We start from the raw sequence: 25,685 nt of genomic DNA on the forward strand, positions 1-25,685 counted from the left end.
AGAAAGATATTACATATGTTCAGTTTTAAAAGCCATATATGAAGGCAGAATGAGATGATGCATCAGCAAAGGGGGTGACTGTATTCCAATATAACCTCATACATGGACACTGAGGTTTACATTTTGCACACGCCCTACCCACACGTCACAAAACACTATTCTTCGTTTGATTTTTTTTTTTTCAAAATCCCTTACAAGGGTATGGTGAGAAAAATGGCCCTAAGGTACAAAAAGAGCGAGGGATGGACGTTCTTAAGGCAATTTAAACATTAGCCAAGAAATAACCTTTCCAACGCCAACATGGTGGGTATGGTGCCTTCTCTGGTCTAGAATCCATACCTTTCCTAAGCTGAGTAACTGGATGTCAGTTAACACTGTGCCTCAAACATCTATTTTGATTTGTCTCATCACAAACCCATGGGGTTGGGTAATGTATTTTTCCACCACCAGACCCAAATCTGGTGTGTGGCCCCACTTCTTCCAAGTTGATGGTCTAACTCTCTTTTTCAATCTGCCCACCGCAGGCGATGAATCCAGCGGCTCGGGGAGTGGCAGTGGGTGCATGGATGACGTGTGTCCTACGGAGTTCGAGTTTGTCACCACAGAGGCTCCCGCAGTGGACCCCGACCGGAGAGAAGTGGACTCTTCAGCAGCCCAGCTCGGCCACTCCCTGCTCTCAGGATCCCTCGCCTGCATCGTCCTGGCACTGCAGAGACTGTGCAGATAATCCTGGGTTTTTGGTCCGATGAAACTGCATTTTAGCTATTTGAATGGCCAACTCACTTCTTTTCTTACACTCTTGGACAATGGACCATGCCACAAAAACTAAACCGTTTTCTATGAGAAGAGAGCAGTACTGCACTCTGTCTCCCTTTCTGTTTGCCCAAAGAGTACCGGGTGCCAGACTGGACTGCTTCCTTTTTCCTTCAGCTATCTATGGGGACTTTGTTTATTCTAGAGAATTCTTACTCAAATCTTTCTTACCAGGAGATTTTCTTACCTTCATTTGCTTTTATGCTGCAGAAGTAAAGGAATCTCACGTTGTGAGTTTTTTTTCCCCCCATTTAAAAAAAAAAAAGGCAGGAAGAAAATAATTTTCCTTGTAAAATCAGGCCAAACCCCAAGACAACTGCATTTTCAACAAAAAAGCAAACAAGAGCAAAAAATAAAAGAGCTTTAGAGCTGGAAGTTCAGCGTTGCCAGCCGACTCCCAGTGTAAGCTTTTCTCTGATAAATCGGGTTTACAAAAATGCTTTGGGGGAGAAAGTTCAAAACTTTTTTTTTAATGTGGTGAAAATACAGTGTTGTCTTGGCGGTATCGTCTTGCACTCTATCCACACACTACCAAACTGATTTGGGGGTACTGATACTAAATTTAGATTCCATCTTTACTAGGAGAGTGAAATTGCCACCACCCAGCACCTCTCTCTCACCTTGCCCAATTTCAGTTTCAACGATGGCACCATTTTCCTTAATTCTCTTAATGTTTGTCCACTGGATGCAATTGGCACGGATTTTTCTCTTCATCTCCAGTTGCTAGTGGACGCTCTCATCAATTCATTCTCCTCAAGGGTCTGAATTGAAAATTATCTTCAGTGACACCATAGTTTTGCTTTAGCCACAGGTTTGACATTATTTTGAGGTTTCTGCCTCTGTGCTCATTACCCTCCCAAAATAAGAGTTCTTTTAATGAACTTCTAAGCAATTAGATCCATAAGTGAGTTTTCATTTTTAATGGTTTGCTTTGTGTCAGTTGGTTTCTGCATCACAAGGGCATTCTCTTACAAAATAACTCACAACAAAAAAAGTCAAGACAAAAAAATATATATATATAGTATTGACATGGAGATTTCTTTCACTTTTTTAGTCTTAGTATGATCATCTATTTTTATATCTCTATATATATAAATCACAGATTTTAACTTCTTAATTCCAAGCTCAGGGTTGACACACCTTTGTAACGAAAATGTTTTGTCAACCAGCTCTTCTTGTTTTGTGCTGCTCAGAGAAGGGATTCCTCAACGATCTGTGAGCACCAAGAATCAAGAAAGAGAACTTTTTACGTATCTAACTGTCCGTTTATTAAAAGTTTGCCAGGGCACACCCTTTTTGCATGAGCGTGCTTTGTCCTGGGTGCTCCAGACAGCACCGGGCTCATGGGGAGAGCCACGGGTGTGCAGGAACTGTCCTGGTGTTGGAAACCGTATACATAAAGAATGTGGTATACATGCAAAACCATTGCTTTCATGTACACCTTCAGCCTGGGATTCCTGCTTGGCACTTGGACATATGACCTAACTCGAGAGGCCACTTTAAAGCCACAAGCCTAACTGACCCTCCAAGTGTACCAAAGCCAGGCCCTATGCTCCCCATGTTAGAGAGAAGCAAAATAAACCAAACTGGGGCTTTATTCTTGTTGGCTATCCATGTGTTTCCTTGGTTTTTATGATGATCTGGGGTTGGGAAAAGTAGTGTTTCAAGACACCATAGTATGCCAGTCACATTTTATTTAACCCATTGGCAGAAATGGCACGTAAATGGTATTTTTCGATCTTCACTCTCATCAAAATTATAATTAGTTATTGATTTAGTCATCACCTTTAAGTAGAACACATGCGGCACAATAGTATTAAGTATATTTGAGCACTTTTGCAAAACTGCAAAGTATTTAGAAGCATCTATTGCTATTTTATGCCTAATGAAGTATAAAAAGTAGGATTCTGAGAGACTTTGTGGCATCTTTTCATTTAAATCTCTATGAAAGTAACACCTAATCTAATTCAGGATTGCATACTTCTAGAAAACCATCCATTTCACTGCCAAACTTCGGCTTCCTATCACCAATGACACAGAAAACATGTCTATGAAGGACCAATCATTTATGTTGCCCATTTCATTGTATGCTCAGAAATCAGTATTGTCTTTCCCCGGTAATTAAGGTGCAATACAAATTAAATCCCTCTTGATTTTCCAGAATATTGGAGTAATAACTTGTTTTTATGGCTTTAAACTCTTAAGTCTTTCCTTTTTTCAATATTTCTGCATTGTCTTCTATGAAATAGATCAAAATGCCTCGTTTCCTCTGTGCTCTCACCCCAAAAGGTTTTGTGCATGTGTATGAATACACATTATATTAATGAATGTGAACCCATGTTCTGTACACACTAAATGCCCAGATAATATAGAAACGCCTGCTTCATTTGTTTTGACACCTTCATGATCGGTATTATTCATAGTGGTGAGATACAGTGATCCCCCACGAGCCAGGCAGAGAGCTGAGATGACTGTCAGTTACTGATGCCACAACACTCGTCCCCTGCATGGATGTGGTCAAAATAGTCTTCAAATCGTGCTTCCTAGTTTTTATCATCATCCGACTCTGTCATATGATTTTCAGACCAATTTAACATGAGACCTGTTTTTCTGTCCTAAGGGAGTTTAATCTCATTATCCCATTTCAGTAAGGATTTCAGCATTCCTCCCTCTCTCCTCTGCCCCTGCCACATTAATTTCTCTCGTCTCGACATAGTGCTAGGGGAAGAAACGATGCCCCAGCATTTCTCTCGCTCTGCCCTCATTTGTTCTGGTGTCCCCAAAATTCTGCAATCACATCACCACCTCTGTTAGGAGTAGGGAGGATTGGGCTTACTGAAGTCTGACACTAGAAATTACTGGGTGATGCTCATGACCGCAAACACTTAGCTTATTGAAGTGCCTCTCTTTACATGTTCTTTAGTTATAATATGTATTTTTCTAACAGAAATACACGTCTGTAATTGGTGTATATTATACTTTGTATATGTTAGAACAAAAGCTAAACAGAGGCTAAAGTCTTTAGCAGAGAAGAACGAATTGCCGAGTCATGAATTGGCGCTCTGCTGACGGTTCTGTACTGAAGGGTAGCCGTGACAGCCTTCTGTCACTTGAATGAAGATCAAGTCCCTACCTTGATGACAGCCACCTGAGAACACCATTAGCACTGGCAATCGGACTCCCTTACGCTGACTTACCCAGCGAAGTAACTGGTATTACCGGCTTTCATTGTAAGGGATTGAAAATACTACTTGGTCGACACTGAAAAACACTATGAAGTAGTAATTATACAAGTAACGTTCTATAACTCAAACATGTTGAAAATATTATTGGACACAGAACCCTGATATTTAATTTATATTCCCTGCTGCAGACGTTAGCCTACTTTAACGCTTTAGCCATTACATACATGTTTTGGCTACACACTGAACACCAACTAAAGTCCCCAAGGAGGAATAAAAACTGAGCAAATTCCTGAGTTGTGATTCTTTTATTGCTTCTCTTTGCAAGGCTAATTATCAGGTGGTTTGATTTAAAGGTGGAAGTGTTAGCAAATGTAAGTTTTGACTGATCCAAAACTTGCAGGAATACAAACTCCCCTTTATTTACTTACTGTCACTAATAGACCTGACTTCTAACCTACAAGAGGATGGGGGAGAGCAGTTCGGCTTTGCCAAGAGAAGAGTAAAGGAGCCCGTAACTTCTACATTTGCAAAGTGTTTCTCCTTGGTGGAGACATTAGCCAGTGTTTAGTTTCAGGCCAAGTTATACAAATAGAGTATTGATTTGTATGCATTCTGGAGCCTTGCTACATCATGGTTTGCTATGGCGTGGGACTCAGGCTAGCCTGGGGCTATTTGAACCTCATTCAAAGTTGAATAGTTACTGGAATCTTTGACATTGCCTTGTGATGAGGTACTTCCATTGAGAAGACACCTTGAAGATGGAGAACAGTGAGGTCTCTGTGTGCATATGCATAATATATATGCAGGACAAATGTGTGCACCAATCAAACCTGAAATTTTATGTGACTGTCAAATGAATATTACTTGGGTTAAGATTTTTCATTTCTGATTTGGATAGAAAATTGCTATTAATCTTGTATTAAAATAGTTTTTAAAAATCTACCAGTGCCCTTGCTGCATTGTCTTAATTTTTGTCATAGTCTAAATTTCAGAGGTTTCGAATTTCTTTTTGCTTGAGACCTTTTTAGAAACCGCAATATTAAAAGAAAGAAAAAGAACCATAGATTAAATCAGCACCACTCATCTAAATATACTTGGCTTTTGAAATCATGAACTTTTAGAACTTTGGAACATTGAAGAGCTTTCCAAATGTGTACAGAAGATACTGTATCTCTCTCCTTTTGTATTGGTTTCTTCTTTAAGATAAAATTTAGTGGTTTGAGAACTGATGTCAGTACTTCAGCAATGAGGTGAGAAAAATAAGATAATATGTGAAAAGACTAACCATTTCCAAATTTAGCAACTGCATTGATTTTTATATTTCTGAAAGTTTCCATGCTATCAGGAATGCTAAATGTTGTATAACATGCTAAAGATTCATTTAACAGATATTTATTAAACTCCTACTCTGTGCTAAACCTGCTCTAGGTGCTGATCACTGGTTGTCAAAACCACCAGTTACTCACTTTTTACAATTAACCATGATTACTACAAATATAACGTTTATTCCAAGAATGCTCTTTTAAATAAAGGAAACCATATAAATAAAGTTCTCAAGACTACAATGTTTAAACATAAGCAATATTATAATTTAGTTCACATTATTACTATTTTGGTTTCTAATGAGAAAAGCAATTTCTTCAAAAGATTTAAGAAACTTTAGGAGAATTCCATATATAAAAGCAGAATATAACAACTTTTATTTGGAATTAAACTGAACGCAATTTCATGGAAAGGAAAAACATTGAAACAGTTTTGGGGGAAAACATTTAAAACCACAGAGACTTTTATCAGGTAACAATATTTATTTTAATTTGCTCTTTGGATAAATGGTCTGAGGTATAGTTAAAGCACACTCACAAATATGAAGGATGGCATTGATTTTTTAAAATATCAACTTGTAAAGTAGTGACAATTAGACCTGAATTATTGTTTCCAGCTCAAGAGCTAGAAAGATACACCCACAAGTTTGTCTATTCAGGCCGACGTTCACAATTCATTTAGTGTGGATGCATTTCCATTCCATAGACATATTTATTTGTTTATGTAAGCAAGTGGCCAGACATATTTTGTTGGCTTATAAATGGGGCACACAGCATAGCCAGGAGGAATTAGATGCCTGCCTTTATAGCTTGCTTAAGAAGCTTATTCTCTTGCATACCTCGAAACATAAAGGAGAGCAAGAAAATGGACATTTTTACCCTCTGAGTGCTCACGTTCGGAGAGAAGCAGAAAGACGAACAAACTGATTCAAGGCAAGTGTTAGAATATTTACCTTAAATAAAGCCATATGCTCTTCAATAGGAAAGAGTGTCTGGGGATTTTTAAAATAAAGGAAAAATTTGATGTAGGCAATAATAGTAATCCATTCTTTCAAATGATACGTAATGAACAATGCATCCTGTGTCAGACACAGCTCTGGGTGCCAGACCAAGGCACCAAGATTTCTGCTTTCAGACTGCTTACATCCTAGTAAGGGAGAGAGAGACAACGCATAAGTAAATAAAAAACAAGATGACATCAGAAAGCAGAGGTGCCACAAAGGAACTAAAATAGGAAAAGGGGTCATGACTAAGGAGCAGACTCTCTCCAGGAGAGGCTCCCCAGGTGATCCTCAAGCTGTGATCTCATAATAGGAGGGAGACAGCCATGCAGACCCGGTACAGAGAGTTCCAGGCAGAGGACAAGCAAATACAAAGATCTCTGTCCAGGAATGATCTTTAGGTCCTCCTGTGTGGTTGGGAATTAGTAAGTGAGCTGTTGGGTGGTGGGAGATGGTTGAAGAGCTAAATGACAGCCATGTAAGCCAAATGGCCAAAGTCACAGTCCTTTACCACCTGGTAAAGCTGGAGCCCTAAAAGGATCCATCCCTGCAGCAGCAGCCCTACTTGTGGTACCTAGGAGTATTTTAAGACACTTTTACCAAGGAACTATGCTAAGATCTTTATGTATTTGATCTTTATAGGATTTCTATGATGCAAGAATAATGCTCATTTTATACTGAATAAAATGAATCACAGCAAACTTGATTAACTTGCCTAGTCACATAGGTGAGGCCATAGGAACTAAAATCTATAATAACTAGGGAGAAAAGTGGCAGTATCTAAGGATAATTTGTTTTTTTTTTAAATATAAGTACAAGAAAATTATCCAAGGGTGTTCTGAGAATTGGCAGCAAGTGTGCGAACAGGAATCCATAGGTGTTTACTCACACAGAGGGTATATATTAAAATTTTATTCTGAGATGAAGTGCCATTTAGGTGCATTCTGTTTTTTGTTGTTATTTTTCAAAATGAGAATCCAAAGTAAATAAACTACTGAGTCCCGGGTTCTTGCATAGTTTTAAACTTAAACCCAGTGTGAACCAAAGTTTGATGCCTCGAGAGGAACCTGTGAGTCAAATCTGCTTTCCCTTTGTCATTTTGGTTCACATGTCATACTCACAGGAAGCAAATCTTCCATGTCCAATTCCCAGCGATTTCTCCCATACGTTATAATGTCTATCATTCATTTATCTGTTCAGATGGTCAAGTGGACCCCAAACAAATCAAAACAATCCAAAAATAGTCCGTTCAAGGAGACAACCAGTTTGACTGCTTTGTTGACTAAACTGATGGTTACAACATCTTGTGAAGACTATGACATTGAAGATCCAAACAAATCAAAGTCCTGGTGATCATTTTCACAGTTAAAATAAAGACCAAAGTGCAGAGCACCCTTGTGCCTCTCTTCTTCTTTTATTGTTGGATTGTGCCTCACACTACTGCCCTCCTTACCTGAGCAAACCAGGGGTACTGATTACAGATTTTTATCCCTCTTAAAATGCTACTTTTGACACATTTCATAAAGCTAGTGAATATCGAATCAGAGAAAGGTTTGTCTACAAAACTCTGTTTCTCTTTCAAGATATAAAATGCCTTATTCTTACACAAAGCACTTGACCCCAAAGGGAGCTTTAAATTTATTCTCTTTCAGAATCTTTTCTCTGCCTCCATGAAGTAGGCAGGAATTACCACCCTTATTTTACAGATCAGAGAAGCTACCATAGTCTCCTTAGAATGTCTACTCTCTCCCTTTTTTCTTTTACTTTGTTCCATACCTAGTCCACCCAAATCTTAAAAGATCTGATGTAAATCATTTGGGCTTTTATCAATCTCTTGCTAATTTATAGAACCAGCCAAGTAGCTCAGCCACAGAACCCAAGTCTGGTAGAATGATACCCTAACAGTCTTCCAATTCATTTCTGGTCTTGACTCACATATTGTGAATTAGCACAAACTGAGTTCCTGTACGTGAAAGATTAGATGTCCCCAAATTATATTAAGCCAAAGAAATGTCGCCGGAATGGCTTTATTAAAAACTTGTTAGTGACATAGTACTGATTTTATTGGTTTTTATTTGAACCATTGCATGACAATGAGCATGTTAAGGCTACTTTCTATACCAAAATAAACCCAGGTTCTATGCATTTGTTTGTTTTTGATCTTGAGAGTCTCTATTTTCTTTTTTAATGTAAAACAGAAAATTTTATATTGAGTAGTATGTCTATAGAGAGCATGAGCCATGAGAAATGTACAAGCTAAATGATTTCTCTAGGAAAGAAATAAAAAAAGAGTTTCCTACATCCAAAATCTTCCTTTTTCTGAAGCAATCCTATGATCTGTCCCCTCCTTGTACTTCATTGGCAGGGAGGGTGATGTAGCTTATACGAGGAAGTAACAGGAAAAAAGAGAAAAGAATAGAAATCCAGTACCCTTTGAAATGCATGATGCTTCCTACATTTATCTGAGCATTTCTGAGCCTTCACTGTGAGTGTCCTTAAAAAGAAATCATAGAGAAAAGCCAACAAGCTATGAAAATGTGCTCAACATCACTAATCAACAGGGAAATGAAAATCAAAACACGATGAACTGTTACCTGACACCCAGTAGGATGGCCACCGTCCAAAAAAAGAAAAAAAGATAATAACAACATTGGTGAGGGTGCAAGGAAGTTGGAATCCTTGTGTACCGTTGGTAGAAATGGAAAATGATACAGCAACTGCAGAAAACACTATGGAAGAAGAGTGTGTTTTTTTCCTCAAAAAACTAAACATAAAAAAAAAAAACTAAACATAGAATTACCATATGACCCAGCAACACCAACCAGAATTGAAAACAGGAAATTGGGCGGCCCAGGAGGCCCAGCGGTTTAGCGCTGCCTTCAGCCCAGGGTGTGATCCTGGATTCCTGGGATCAAGTTCCACATCAGGCTCCCTGCATGGAGTCTGCTTCTCCCTCTGCCTGTGTCTCTGCCTCTCTCTCTCTCTCTCTCTCTCTCTCTGTTTCTCTCATGAATAATAAATAAATAAATAAATAAATAAATAAATAAATAAATAACAGGATCTTGAAGAGATATTAACCCTCCCATGTTCAAGGCAGCATTATTCACAATAGCCAAGAGGTAGATGCAACCTGAGTGTCCATCATGGATCCATGAATAATATATATATATATATATATTTATATTTTTATATGGTACAACAGAATCCTAGTCAGTCTAAAAAAAGAAGGAAGTCCTGTCAAACACTACAACATGGATAGAACAAGGACATTATGCTAAGTGAAATGAGCTAGTCACAAAAAAGACGAATATTGCATGATTTTACTTTTATGCCACATCTAACTCTGTCAGGCTCTTAGAAACAGGAACTAGAATGCTGGTTGCCAGGCACCATGGGATGGGCAAATGAGAGCTATTGTTCAATGAATTGCTTGAGTTTTGCGAATATGAAAAGGTTCTAAAGGTCTGTTGTACAACAATGTATGTAGAGGTAACACTACTGTACTGTACACTTAAAAATTATGAAGATGGTAAGCTTTATGCTATGTTTCTTTTACTACAATAAAGATAAATATAAGTAAATAAGTCAGAATACATGTGCCCTCTTCCCAAGAGTCTAGGGTCGGTATAAGGGGGGGAATACCAAACAAATCCATACCACCTGACTGTATAATCACTATGATGACTGTTAGGATAAAGGCTTCCACCAAGTACCAAGAGATTGAAGAGACAGGCATAAGGGTGCTGTGGAAAGAGAACTGGTTAACAAAAGATAAAAGAAATGGAAAAAAAGAAATCACAGAGGAAGTAAAGTACATTGAATGAAGAAATACTCTTCTCCCCTCACAAGGTATAGATAAGAAGTCTGTATGTCCCAAATCGCCTGAGACAGTCCAGTTATATCTGTTCTCTCAATATAATAATTAACAGTACCTCTTTCACTCTCCAGAGTTTTCCAGGTTTGAATGATAAATTATATGGTCACCCCATGTATGAATAATGGCTATCCGCAAGATCAATTTACATGTAAACATATATGACACCTTATAATTTTTCAAAACACCCACCCACCTGAAGAAATACTGGGTAATGTTATTCACAACTAAACTTCTGATTTAAATCCACCCTACCTACTTCTATTGAAAAACATCTGGAATCAGAATAAAAAATCCAAAGATGACTCTGACATTGTCAAGCACACTGTATAATCCCAACGCACAAATGTCCAGCTCTAAACACTAACCAGTTTTCATCTTAAAACAGACCTTACTTGGAACTTGATTCTAGGCGACTCCCTTTGCTTTTCAGCAATTTTGCTGGATATGTCAATTGGTACTGCCCCAGACGTTGTATTTTGGTTCCATTTGCTATTGCTGGAAAGCTATGATTTGAGGCATGTTTTCTTCATTTGCCAATCTTAGCAGCCCCATAAAAACTATAATCATTTTCTTTTATGTTTTGAGTCACATGCACAATCAATGTCTTGACTGCTGTTGTCGACTTGGCCATCTAGATCAGCTTTCTCAACCTTTCTTCTACCCTATCATGTGGGACACACGCGGTTTACATCAAGTGGTACCAGTAATTTCTTATGCGCTAAATGCAACCCCATCCTTTCTCTGCCACTCAAATGAGCATACCAGAATGCAAGGAAGCTATCAGAGAGCTAATGGGGAATTCATTCCAACTTAAAGTCATTCATAAATTTTACTCATTCAACTTATTTCTAACAAACTACTTACAATACTTTCCAATTGATTCCTACTTTGGATTTATAAAACCATGCAATGTTCCACTTAACCTCTGGGAGGCCACATTCCAAAGAGAAAAAAGAGTGATATAAAATGTGCTCCCTGCTGATATCCAACATATAGAAAGATACCTCTTAGATTGAAGGCCAATGGAAGAAACTTATTCTTTGATTAAGTCACTCAGTCCTTCAAAGGGTACCTCAAGCTCCGTTCTTCAGAAGCACTTATTCTTAAAAACATTCTTTAAGGAGCAGTGGACATAAATGTGTAGATTGTCTACAAAATAGAGATGAAGGTTTCTATTAGAACTAAAAACCCTATACAAAAAAAATATATATACAAGACTTGCAAAATCTAGCCAGTCATCTAAATTCAGTTCATGTATTTATACTATGATATATATTTGGGAAGACATATAATAGATTGAGGCATATTCTGCTTCCTCTAAGAAGTTAGAGGAAGTTACTAAAAATAGTAACAAAAGCAACACCAATAAGAACAATGCCTAGGAATTATTCTAAGCCTTTCCCATTTATTAATTCATTTTATCCTACAAATAAAATATTCTTTTAAAAAGTAGGTACTAATATTGTCCTAATTAGACAGACGAGGAAACCAAGGCATAGATTAACTAAATGACTCCTCCAAAGTCCCATGTAGCTAGAAATTGGAAGATATTAAAAAAAAATACTGAAATCGCTATTGACAACTGCCAAGATGTAGAAACAACCTAATTGTCCACCAACAGATGAATGGAAAAAGAAGGTGTGGTGTATATTTATGTAATGGAATTCTCATTCAGCTGAGAAAAGAAGAAATCCTGTCATTTGTGATCATGTGGCTGGGCATTTTTCCAAGTGAAATAAGTCAGACAGAGAAAGATAAATAGGGAACAAGATCACATATGTGGAATCAAAAAAGTTGAGCTGATAGAAACACAGAGTAGAATGGTGGTTACCAAGGGCTAGAGCTGGGAAAAATGGGAAGAAGGTATAAGATAATCCAGTTATAAGATAAATAAATTCTGGGGATCTAATGTAGAGCATGGTGATTATAATTAATCCTGCATTCTATACTTGGAAGTGCTAAGAGAGTAGATCTTCAGTGTTCTCACCATAAAAAAAGGAACATGACATGATGGAGGTGTAGGTTAATGCTGTGTAAAATAGTCATCATTCTGCAATATATAATTGAATCAAATCAACATGTTGTACATCTGAGACTTAGACAACGTTCTATGTCAACTATATCTTAATAAAGCCAGAAAAAAACAAAAACAAAAAAGAAAGGAAAAATAAAAAGACTAAAATCACCAGAGCTGGAAACAATGTGGTTCCTTGAAGAGGAACACAGCTTTGAATGAATGGAGGCAAAGTTCTGCCTGCTGTTGTGCAGGAGCAGAAAGGAATGAGGGAGGCTACCTTCTGGAAATAATGATGGCGGGGCAGGGGGGTGGGGGAGTGGTCCATTGCAGGCAAAGTATGTGAAAAATTGTCAACCATCATCTCATTTCCATAGATGCTTTTACTCTGCCAAGATTTTAAAAATTGTGTTTCCTGCATGTACCCTGGGGTCTGGGGAAAATGCGTACATAGCTCTGGGAGGAGATACTTAAAGCCATATGTACATGTATATAAATATATATGGTTTAGAATAATTGATCATATGGAGATCTGGGTTTTCTCCCTCAATTCCCTATACTCCACAGAAACAAACAAGGCAAGATATTGAGTAGCAAAGTTCTCATTCAATCTTAAAGTCTCGGTGACATCAAGATAAACCACAGTGGCTTTGAGCTCGCTGTTTGTGAGATCATCTAACCTCCTGACTGAATTATAGCTTTATAATCCTACCCCCTCTATTTATTACCCTATGTACAGCACTCCATTATCTAGAGGGCTGTCAGAAAAAAACAAAAACAAAAACAAAAACATAAAAAACCTTCCCAGCTGCTGAATTACCCTAATCACAATTCTTTTCTTACCTTGCCTACTCTGGGCTGTGGAGTAGAGGAAGGAGCAGGAGGCTGGGGGGAAAGGAGAGATCTGATGTCTCATTGACAAGTAGAAGAAGGTGCTTGACATTTCTTCCCTGCTCTCAATTCACTCTCCACTTCACCCAAGCCTCTATTAACCCGCTGTGGAATATGGCAATTTCCTAAGCCAGGGTCTTTAAGTAAATACCATTTCTCTCCATAAGGCTCCTTTTAGCTGCTGTGTTCCTTGTGCTTGTTTAGCTCATGATATTTCATGCCAGATACGTTAGAGACAGTGCTCAAGTGCAAACGGCCAAGCAGCTAGATTGTGAAACGCGGTGCTCTCATCCATCAGGGGAAGAGTACGCTGCGGGGATGTTGTGTTTTGTATCTGTTTTACATTTATTATGTGTTTCTTGCTGAGCCTGCCTTTCCCACCAATATTGACGACTGAGCTAATGACTCTCTATTAACACCAACTCATGTGGGTGATTATGCATCTTTGGAAAGTACTTAATAAACACTATTAAAAGATTCTGCTTTACAGTGATGGCAATCCTGCCAGATGTGCTATTGTGTTGTTAGACAAAGGCAGTCTTGAAAAGGGTTCAAGGTAACGTTTAAAAAGTCATCTTTTATTAGGCTGCCTAGCAAGATGCCCCATAAGCGCTGAAAACACATAAGAGGTTTGAGTTCAGATAAAGAATGTGTTACCAGATGGCAACAGTAATTACCCTGTCCCCAAACTCATATTGTATTTACCCTGCCTTTTGCCTACAAAGTTGCCAAACAACATCCAGTTTTTCCACTGGAATACACCATGTCATATTCCCTGCTGGCACATATATTAATGAGTGGGTGCTTTTATTAACAGTGTAAGACAAGAATATTTCAATCTTGTTGTTACACCTGCTGCCTGATATAGATCATAAAGGACAGGGATAAAATTTAATTTGCAATAACTCTTTGGAGCCAGAGTAATGCTTGCCCAGGAGTTCCTTGTCAGAGCATCTTGGCTTTTCATTAAGTACTCAGCCACTAAATTCTTTTCAACTCTGGCAGAAGCAGCCAGGGAACACTTTGGGAGCTCTATAAAAGGCATTCTCCTAATCTTCAAACCATTGGAAAGACTCTTTAGCATCTGTTAAAATATTTTTCCCTTCTAATCTGCCTGAAACTAATAGGGAGAAAATTCTGAGATGTTTCTTAATTAAGCAATAAGAAATGGTGGAGGGTGGTCTGTGCTGAGTTAATCACAGTTGTAAAGCATGAAAAAAGGAAAAGAGTTAAATACTCCTAAATCCTTAGGCATCTCATTTCCTCCTGAATGTACCTTATTGCTGTTATTAAGAAATCTTTTTGTATTTCAGGATAGGAAGATCCAAATGTGGAAAAGCCCAAGTGCAAGGGAGGGTCACGGCAGTGAGTGATGCAGAAAGAAACCTGCCAAATCCTTAGCTTTAGCCCAGAGAGGGGAGGAAAGGGGACAGGGGCTGGGCAGTGCTTCACTCTGCTATCTTTTAGCCTCTTGGATTCTGGGAGTGACCTGCAGAACTTCCTCCTCCACCAAGAAGGAAATATAATTGTGAGAACTGCAAGATGCCAGGCAACAGGGTCCGTGCTGACTTATGCTAAGGAGCCAGAGCCAGCCTCACCTGAACGAATTCGTTGTGTGATTCTGAGGTGGCCTTCATCAGCATGCAGCTGGTGAAGAAGGCGGCGTGACAGCAGAAATCACTCTCCCCAAAACCAAGTCCGCAAACCTCTCTTTAAATTCAGCAAAAAAGGGGAGCACCTAAACACTTAAACCTACTTCCTAGTCTCTATTTTCAAACTAGGATTCTGAATCTCCACAAACTCCTTACCAGAAAATCCAGAGCTTATCAGAGAAGAGTCGGTAACTCAAACTTGCTTTCTCTTCAGGCCATTAAACCAGAAGTCCTTCCTCCTACTTGTTGGACCCAGAGATCAACCCTGGGAAATAACTCTGGAACAGTCTTTTGCATTCTTGCATGCGCTTCTCCTCTCTGTGAAAAATCTCCCAAGGCCTAGTTAGACCTAATTCTATGGAGTGAGTGGCTCGTTGACAGTGACAAGGACAAGTGAGCACGGCCACCTTCATCTGCTCTGCCGTCCTATTTGGGAAAACTTCATCATCACAAGAACTGCATAGAACAGGTGCACCACACCTCCCTCACACTGCATGTTGTTCATCTTTTCACTTTTACTTGAGATTTTATTGTGTGAAGACAGCAAAATCTGTCAGCTTGAAATTCTATATTACATACTAGAATTAAGCACCTAACTGCTGTTTTCGCACTTTCTCCTCTGCGCAGTTGACCCTCACAATTTGCAGGTTGCATATTTGCAAATATGCCTGCTTGCTAAAATGTATTGTAATCCCCAAATTCACACTGAAGTGCTTCCATGGTTGTTTACAGACAGGTATATGCACAAAGCAGTGAGAACACTGAGTTGCTGATACACGCATCCCAGATGAGGTCGAACAAGGTGATGCTCTGCTTTTTCACATCAGCTCTCCTACTAAAAAACAAGTGTCCTTTTCACAGTCTATTTAGTGTTGTGTTTTTCACATTTTTGTGCTCTTTGTTGGTGATTTTGCTGTTTAATGGCTCTGATGCATTAGTGCTAATGTGCATGTAGTGTTCCTACACTCAAGGAGTCTTTGATGTGTCTTACAGAGAAAATACATCTGTTAGGTAAGCTTCATTCAGTCATGTTGTAGTGTTCTTGAATGAGAGTTCAACGTTAATGAATCAACAATTTATATTGAATAAGATGGGAATCCCTGGGTGGCTCAGTGGTTTAGTGCCTGCCTTTGGCCCAAGGCGTGATCCTGGAGTCCCGGGATCGAGTCCCACATCGGGCTCCCTGCACGGAGCCTGCTTCTCCCTCTGCCTGTGTCTCTGCCTCTCTCTCCCTCTCTGTGTGTCTCATGAATGAATAAATAAAAAATCTTTTAAAAAATATTTGAATAAGATGTCTCTACACAGAAACACATATAAAACAAAATTGCATATTGATCAGTTGATGGAAATGTTGTGGCCAGGGGGCCTGTAGGAATCTAACCTTGTATTCCCCAGAGGCAATAATTCAGTTCTTGCTAATTCAGGGCTTGATGCAACTTTGTAGAACATAACTACCATGAATAACAGAATCAACTGTATCATCAAAATTGCTTACTTCAGTTCAGGACTAAATGGTCTCCCTGGTGAATTTTATTAAAATTTAAAGAAAAAAGAACATCAATCCTTCTCAAACTCTTCCAAAAAAATCAAAGAGGATGGAAGGCTCCCAAACTCATTTTATGAAGTATCATTATCCTGATACCAAAACTAGAAAAATACACTACTAGAAAGGAAAACTATAGGCCAAAATTCCTGATGAATACAGATGCAAAAATTCTCAACCAAATACTAGCACACCAAACTCAGCAGCACATTAAAAGGCTCATTCACCATGACCAAATGAAATGAATCTATCCCTGGGATGCAACATATGCAAATCAACCAATATGATATATCACATTAATAGAATGAAAGAAAGGAATCATAGGATAATCTCAAAAGATGCAAAAAAAAAAAAATTTTCACAAAATCCAAACATCCATTCATCCATTCATAATAAAAACTCTTCACAAATTTGGTATAAAAGGAATGCATCTCAACAAAAGAACACTCACTAACAATAATAACAGTTAATAACAATGGTGACAAGTCCACAGCTAACATCGTACTCAATGATAAAAGGATGAAACTTTCCTCTAAGATCAGGAATAAAACAAGGGTGCCCACTCTCACTGCTCCTATTCAACTAAGTACTGAAAGTCTTAGCTGGAGCAATCAGGCAAGAAAAAGAAGTAAAAGGTATTAGAATTGGAAAGGAAGAAGTAAAACTGTCTTTAAAATAATGACATGATTTTAGATATAGAAACTTCTTTTTTTTCCAAAAGAAGCTATGTACTTTAATATTTATTTGTAATATTACAATTCTTAAACATTATCTTTAAAATTCTGTATCTTTTACCAAATATGTTGGGGCTGAATTTATCTTATGGGCCCCAGTTTGTGACCTCTCCAATGCTTAGATCAAATTGGCTATTATCATTGGAATTGTCCAAGCAAGAATGGCAGGCCATGTATCAGGCACACCATACAGAATAAAATTGAATTAAATAATGTCCACTTGATTTTTCACATCAGAGCCCTTATGCCTGAAATTTGATTTAAAAAAAAAATGTAGTTCTTGTGGATTAATTGTGCTTCTTGTAGGATACCCAGTTTCTAGTTTTCCTTCTTGCCTCTTACTCTTTTTGATTATTTAACATCACTGTATAAACCACATGTAAACTGTGCCATTCATATGTGGCCATTTATATGTGACTCTTTTAAAATAAGTGTCTAGGAATGAGGCACAACCGTAGGCTACATTGGTATGATCTACATAGCTACGATGACCCAAAGTTGTGTTCATTGAATTAGTCAATAGAAAAAAATAACATATGCATCATGGATTTATGCTAACTGTAACTTAAAGGTTGGGATAGTATATTTGAGATCATAATCCATTCCTCTAGTTTACATTTGAGGGGTTGAGACCTAGAGAAGTTAAATGACTTGTCAGGTTTGTGCCTGATACATAGTACATGGTGTTGGGGAGTTAGAGAAGACATGACCTTATGCTCAGTAAGTTTACAATCTCAAAGAAAAAGACAGGACACCATACAAACATATCTATCAGAAGCAATTGAAGGTATAGAGAATCCAAAATCAAGTAGTTATGCTTCATTACAATTATTCCTCACAGCTTAGAAATTCACTAAAAACAAAAAGGGAAAAAAATATGATAGTATGAAACTTGAATACTGGACAATCTCCATGTTGTGTGGCTTCCCCATCTTTGGCTCGTGATCTTCCATCTCCTATCAGTACTTTATGCTGGAAACTTTCATTATCAAATAACTGCCTCCACCTTCTGCTGCTTCTCAATTTTCTCCAGGCACCCTAGCAAGGAGTCAATTTTCATTTTGATCGGGGTTAATTCTTTCTTGATTGTCTGGAGCTCATCTGATTTCAACTTAGAGCCTGATGAAGATGACCCACTGACGGTAGATCTCGATCCCCCTTTCATGGAAAAGTCTCCTTTTCCCCTGCAAGTCGTTGTGACAGCCACTCTGGGACACTTCAGTAGAATCACTGCATGGGGGGGGGGGGGGGCACACGCCCGTGGTAATCAAATAACCAATTGTAGAAATCTTTTCTGTAGTAATCATAGTCAAAGACATAACCACCAACAGACAGGAAAGTCTCCTTTGACTCGAGTCTATAAAGTGCAGAAAGGGGTCTTTTGTTTCCTGGTTTGGGTCTGTATGGTTTGGGTTCTCCTGCCATGTTGATATCAAGCGGTTGGCCAGCAATGATCCTGGCATTTTCTCCAGCCACTGCAGCTCTTGCGTGTCATTCACTCATGTACTGTACAAATGCATAGCCTTTGTGAACTGAGCATCCAACTATTTTCCATACTTTGAGAAAATGGTTTCAATGTCAACTTTCTTGACAATGGCTGTATTTAGATTGCCGATGAAAACACAGGAGTTGATGGACTTGGGGTCATTCTTATTGGTGACATCGCTGGTCTGTGTTTTGCCAGTCATGGTTGGCTCACCTTGTTTTAATCATGGCCCACGGAGCTGACCTGGGCGCAGCCTGGGGACCAGCCGTGTTTGGCACACATCCGAAAACGATCCCCAGATATAGAAACTTCTAATGACTCACCCAAGAAACTGCTAGATCTAATCAATGGATTCAGCAAAGTTGCAGGATACAAAATTAACATGCAAAAATCAGTAGCATTTTTACACACTAACAATGAAGTTTATGAGAAAGAAATCAATCTCATTTACAGTGATACAAAAAACAATAAAATACGTAGAAATAAATTTAACCTAGGAGGTGAAAGATCCAGACACTGAAAACTACAAGACATTGATGAAAGAAATCAAAGAAAACAAAACAAATGGAAAGGTATCCCGTGTTTATGAGTTAGAAGAATTAATATTATTAAAATGCCAATGCTACTGAAAGCTATCTGTGGATTCAATGCAATCCCTATCAAGATTCCAATGGCATTTTTTACAGAAGTAGAAAAAAACACTCCTAATATGTATATAGAACTTAAAAAGACCCCAAGTAGCCAAAGAAATCCTGAAAAAGAAGAACAAAGCAGAAGGCATCACAATTCCTGATTTCAAGCTTTTCTATAAAGCTATAGTCATCAAAACAGTATGTTACTGACATAAAAAACAGGCAAATAGATCAACGGAACACTACTGAGAGCCCAGAAATAAATCCAAGCATATATGGTCAACTGATATTTTTAAAGGCAGACAAGAATACAAAATGGAGAAAAGATAGTCTCTTCTTCAATAAACAGTGGTCGGATAATTGAATATCTACATGTAAAAGAATGAAACTGTACCCATAACTTGCACCACTCACAAAAATTAACTCAAAATGGATTAAAGACTTAATGTGAAATGTGAAACCATGAAACACTTAGAAGAGAACATGGGGGAAAAACTCCTTGACATGGGTCTTGACAATGATTTTTTTGGATATGTAAACTAAAACACAAGCAACAAGATAAAAAATGAACAAGTGAGACTATGTCAAACTAAAAAGATTTTCTGCACAGCAAAAGAAACCATTGACAAAATAAAAAGACAACCTAACCCCACAAAATGGAGAAAAATACTTGCAAACCATGTATCCGATAAGGGATCAATATCTAAAATATAAAGAACTCAATAGCAAAACAAAACAAAACCACAACCCCCCCAAAAAAAACAAAAAATTCAATTTAAAATTGGCAAAAGACCTGTTTCTTTAAAGAGGAGACACAAAAAGCCAATAGGTACATGAAAAGATGCTCAACGTAGCTAGTCATTAGGCAAATGTAAATTAAAAGCACAATGAGACATCACCTCCTACTTGCCAGAATGACTATCATCAAAAAGACAAAAGGTTACAGATGCTGGTGTGGATGTGGAAAGAAGGGAGCCCTTGCACGCTGTGGGTGTGACTATAAATTAGTGCGGCCACTATGAAAAACAGTACAAAGCAGCCTCAAAAAGTGAAAAATAGGGCAGCCCGGGTGGCTCAGCGGTTTAGTGCCGCCTTCGGCCCAGGGCCTGATCCTGGAGACCAGGGATGGAGTCCCACGTTGGGCTTCTCCCTCTGCTTCTCCCTCTGCCTGTGTCTCTGCCTCTCTCTCTGTGCCTCTCATTACTAAATAAATAAAATCTTAAAAAAAAAAAAAAAAAGAGAGAGAGAGACAGAAAGAAAAAAGTGAAAAATAAAACCACCCCATCATCCAGCAATTCCACTTCTGGGAATATATGCAAAGGCAAAAGACGCAGTAACTCCAAGAGGTATCTGCATCCACATGTTCTTAGCAGCATTCCCTACAATAGCCAAGACATAGAAACAACCCAAGTGTCCATTGGTGGATAAATGCATAAAGAAGTTGTGGTATATCTATATCATGGGATATAATTCAACCACACACACAAGAAAAACAGGGAAATCCTACTGTCTGTGACAGCATGGATGGCTCTCAAAGGCATGATGCTAAGTGAAATAAATCAGACGGAGAAAGACATACTGTATGATCTCACTTATATGTGGAATCTAAAAGAACCAAAAAACTAAAGGCAAAAAATCAAACTCATAGAAACAGATCTCAGACTTGTGGTTAACAGAGAGGAAGGGTAGGAGGGAAAATTGGAAAAGGCAGTCAGAGGTTGAAACCTCCAGTTGTAAGATAAATAAGTTCTAGGGATGGAAGGTACAACTTGACTCTAGCTAACACGGTGGCATGGTACATAGCAACGTTGTGAAGAGAGGAAAGCCTGAGAGTTCTCATCACAAGGAGAAAAAAACAACCATTTCCTTTATTTTCCTTTTAATTGTGTCTAGATGACCAGGTGGACAATAGCTATACCTATTGTGTAGTCACTTCACAATACGTGTAAATCAAACCAAAAAAGAATTCCTCGCTTTGCATTTTTCCCCTCTCAGCTGGTTTGAACCAAAGCTGATAACATTGCCATGGTTCTGAGGTCAGGTCGCATCCATTTTCTAGAAGGGTTTTCTTCTGGCCTCCTCTCTAACATCTGAGATTATATAGGTTTTTAAAAAGTCTTTTGATCTGGCCCACAACTGGACTTCTCTTAGGCAATTCTCCCTCCTTCCGTGTGGCATTCTGATGTCCCCACCAGAGACCACTTGTGTGCGGAGGGGCCCTGCCTGGGGCTTTTGACAAGCTTTGGTCAGTCCCACAGCCCTGAGGCCTGGGAAAGTCGGCGACTTGGCCTGCCTGTAACCGCTCTGAGGCCTAGGAGAGACAGAAGGGAGCTATCATAAGCAGTATTTGAATATTCTTCTAGGGTCTTGCTGGCCTGCAGACTCCACTGATGCCCTGCATGCCTTTGAGGAATACAGGGACTCGTCTCTGACCTCAGCCGGCACCCCCAGGGGCACAGCTGCCGAATGTGCCGCCCCCACCCCACCCCCAGCAGAAACCCACCATGCCTCCTGCACCAAGAAGGTACGGGTGGAGCTGCTAAACTATAAACCGCTTCCCTCCCTTCCATGATCTCTCTCCCAACGTGTTGTGGTGGTTTTTTTTTTTTTTCTTTTTTAATTTGCTGTTTAATGCTGTTTGAAGTTTTAAAAGAGTTAAAATACAGCATGAGTTTTATTGGTCATTTTTATGCTGTATGTTGACAGTTTTAAATGAAAATACAAGCGCACTTCACTCTCGTGCGGAAACCACTGAAATTGCACCATCTGTACTTCTTAGCTGGTGCATATGTATTTTGTTCTCACCAGGACAGTGAAAACACTGCACCAAATGAACTAGACTGTTTTCATTTCACTTCTTGATACTCACATCTTCTATCAACACTCTCTACCTGCTGCTTATCGCAGAGGAAGGAAGGCCAAGAGGAAAAGGAGCTATGGGTTGCTCTGGTTTTCTCTTTCCTTCGGTGTTGTACTGTGAGGGTGAGTCCTTGCCTAAAAGAGAAGTAACACAGCAAGAAACACTGTGATGAGGTCTGCTGGCCACTCGTGTTACTTAGAACACCATCACCCACTTTCTGCATCCCAAGCAAGTTCTCATCCCAATGAAGGCATGGCCCTTGGGGGTCATCAGTGCTCCTACTTCCTAGTCTGGGTGCAACATGCCTGCTGGTACCCATTTTATATCTTGCTGAACTCCCTCACACACTGTGGGTGCCCTGGAAGTTTGGGTTCATGGGGCATCTGCAAGGCTATATGTGAAAGCAGGGGCAGCAGGCACACAGAGCATGCATATTGCTGTCACACAACAGTGTTAGAGTGAGCAGGGGACCCTTCCAACCACAAGACCCCTGGGATGGTGCAGTCACACACCCAAGACACTGGACCTGGCACCCAGCCTGGGCTGGGCCATAGGCCTGGAGCCACGTGTGGCTTCTGGAGTCATGTATGGAAAGCATTCACTACCCAGACAGGGGTGTCTTGAAAATAAAGATCCATTTCCCAGAGAATAACGAACCCTTGAAATAGTGTATGTGGTCATTCAGCCTGGATGGGTGTGGGTTTTCAAAAAGGAAGCTCTGGGGGATCCCTGGGTGGCTCAGCGGTTTAACGCCTGCCTTCGACCCAGGGTATGATCCTAGAGTCCTGGAATCTAGTCCCACATCAGGCTCTCTGCATGAAGCCTGCTTCTCCCTCTGCCTGTGTCTCTGCCCCCACCCTCTCTCTCTCTCTCTCTCTCTCTCTCTCACACACACACACACATACACAAATAAATAAAATCTTAAAAAAAAAAAAAAAGAAGAAGAAGAAGGAAGCTCTGGGCCTTAGAGTTCATTGAGCATATTGCAGGAAGTCACTTTAAAAGGTGCTGAGATGATCCTTTATATATATATATATATATATATATATATATATATATATATATATATATTTTAATCTAAGAGAAAATCCGAGGTCTGAGTCAGAGTGAGGAGCTCAGGGAGCTCAGTGCTGGAAATACTTTAGAAATAGATGAACCGGAGCAAGTTTTTCAAGATCCGTGGTGCCTACGGACAGTGGTTTAAAGAAAAGGGGGTGTCCAGTCTGGACAGTGGAAAACAGCTCAGACCTTCAGACTAAGGTGACGGCGGGCTGGTACACAGTCAAGAAAAGGAAGAAAGGAGGAAGAGATCCTGTTCTGGAAGCAGCCATGCAAGTCCCTTTGGAAAGCAGAGAAGATAGACTATCTGTGAGGTGCTGTGGTTTGAACTCTGAAGGTGGGAATCAGAGTTCAAACTTCAGAAATCCAGAGGAAGCGATTGCCAGAAGCAGTGAAATGCAGGGAGTGAAGGAGAGGAGTGGGAAGCGGGGAGCATGTTGGCAGGGGCCTCTGAGGCCTGCATGCCAGGGAGAGAGGAGGCAGGGGCCACAAATGGCTACTGATTGATGGTTGGCTTTGCAGATTTGGATTGTCACTCGACTCTATTCGAAACTGACTGGCATGCACTGTTGTGTATCATGGTGTGCAGACTGCGATGGCTGAGCCCGGGGTGCCCAGGTCCTGGTTTCATGCTGCCACGTCTTCTCTTTCCTGTGGGCATGGGATACCGGTGACATGTTTCTAACCACTAGAAAACCACAGAAGTGACAGGAAGTCCATGGCCATGTACGTGAGATTACATTTCGCTAGCCTGAAATGTCCATCGTGCTGAAAGTGTCTCTCCCTCGGTGGCTTTAGGAAGCAGGCAGCCTGCTGGTGAGGCCCAGGGAGCAAGGAACCAAGCCAGCCTTTCCCCAGTCCAGTGGCAACATAAGCTTTATGACCTGTAAAAGTCAAGGCAAGCCTTCTAAAGTTCCATACCCGTGTACTGGTTATCCATTGCTGTGTAACAAATGAACACAAACATGAATGCTTAAAACAACATACCTCATCATCGCAGAGCTTCTGTGGGTATAGCTCACACCTCGATGGCAGTCTTGTGAGCACCAGAGCAGGAGTCCCAGCAATGCTGTGCCTCTCTCCAGGCTCACAGGAACTAGGAGATAAGTGTGTGCCTCTCTGGTGGTTTAATCCTTCCAGTCATCCTAACCTCAGGGCCAAACCATGTTGCACCTTTACTTCAATGGTTTGGTGGTCACCTCCTACAGAGGAGTTCCCAAACCAGTAGTTACAGCTCTGAACTTCCTCCCAAGTGCCAACTTGCATCTTTAATTTCCTAAAGTCGCTAATCCAAATAGTTGAACTGTTATTATCTATCATTCGAGTATCTAACCAATGTTTGCTAAGTGACTTCTCTGTGTCAGGCACTATCCTGGGCACTGGAAAGGAACAGACATCCCTGCCTTTGTGACACTTACTTTCTACTAAGTGGAAAGAGACAGACAGTGAATGTATGTTAGATAACGTTAAGAGCTAATGAGAATAAATAAATGAGAGAGGTGGATAAAAAGTGCCAATGTGGGAAGCTGAAATTTTATATGAGGTGGACAGGGAAGGCCTCACCAAGAAGGCGACCTTGGCATGAAAATATGCAAGTAAGAGGGCAAGCCATGCATGTGTCAAGGAAGAAAGTAGTCCCAAGAGAAGGAACAGAAAGTACAAAGGCCCATAGGCAGAATGTGCTATTTGAGGAAGAGCTAGGAAACCAGTGTGGCTTACATAGAATGACCAAGACAGGGAGAGTGATAGGAGTAGAATTCAAAGAGGGAAAGAAAGGGACAGATCTTATGGGTCTCATAAGTCATCATAAGGTTTTGACTCGCAGTGAGATGGGTGTGATTGGAGGATTTTGAATGGGGGTTTGCTGCTATAATAGACAGGATGGAAATAGACTGGAGCAGGATGAGGGCAGAAGTAAGACTTGCTTACTCACTTCTAGAACAGCATCAGACACACATATGTATTGGTCAAAAAATAAATGCTTAACACTTGAATGTTGTCAATCTATTGAGCATTTACAATTTTCTAAATTAATGCTAAGTCTTAAAAATACTTTCTAAATTTGGTGTGGTAATTAGAAATGGCCTTCCCTGCCATTATTTTATAAAGATAATTAACTTACATTTTCTTCTATTACTCTCAGTCTCATTTCTTAAATTTGAATTTTCATCTAGCTATAATCTATTTCGGTAAAAGGAATAACATTAGGAAGCCAGCTTTAAAATTTTCCAAATAGCTAGTCATTTATCCAAGCTCAATTTGTTGTATAACCCAACTTTGTCCTACTGAAAATCTGGTGAGATTTAGTTCTGATTCTGACATAATATGAACTATTGATAAAAACCATTCCTTCTGCCTACTTTGTCATGACACCTATACCGTCAACACAGGTATCTAGGTACCATGTAAGGCGGTGGACTGATGATCACTACCTAAGTTACCTACAAACACAGTGACTAACAGTTACATCTCTTATGTTTCATCGCCAAAAACTGCTCCCTGTGATTAAAAAATCAGAAAGAAACAGATAAAGACAGAAACAGAAAAAAATCACAAAATTTCCTCCAGTCTATGTGGTAACAGACTTGAATGTTTAGTATGACTCTGCCTCAGCAC

At 39.6% G+C, this 25,685-nt stretch overlaps 1 protein-coding gene and 1 pseudogene across 2 annotated transcripts in view; one reads left to right on the top strand and one right to left on the bottom strand.

Moving 5' to 3' along the window:
* The window catches only part of GPC6 (glypican 6), a 1,082,045-nt gene extending 1,077,105 nt beyond the window's left edge, over window positions 1-4,940 (top strand). For both annotated transcript variants that reach the window (XM_038569871.1, XM_038569872.1), the window contains one exon: window positions 525-4,940. In XM_038569871.1, the coding sequence (XP_038425799.1) occupies window positions 525-727 (203 nt within the window). In that variant the 3' untranslated portion in view covers window positions 728-4,940. The remainder of the gene's footprint in view (window positions 1-524) is intronic.
* A 13,068-nt stretch (window positions 4,941-18,008) lies between these two features.
* Window positions 18,009-18,741, bottom strand: LOC100686120 (annotated as a pseudogene).
* Between the last annotated feature and the right edge of the window lie 6,944 nt (window positions 18,742-25,685).

The sequence above is a fragment of the Canis lupus genome, chromosome 22, assembly GCF_011100685.1.
Source record: "Canis lupus familiaris isolate Mischka breed German Shepherd chromosome 22, alternate assembly UU_Cfam_GSD_1.0, whole genome shotgun sequence".
In the NCBI taxonomy this organism is placed as follows: Eukaryota; Metazoa; Chordata; class Mammalia; order Carnivora; family Canidae; genus Canis; species Canis lupus.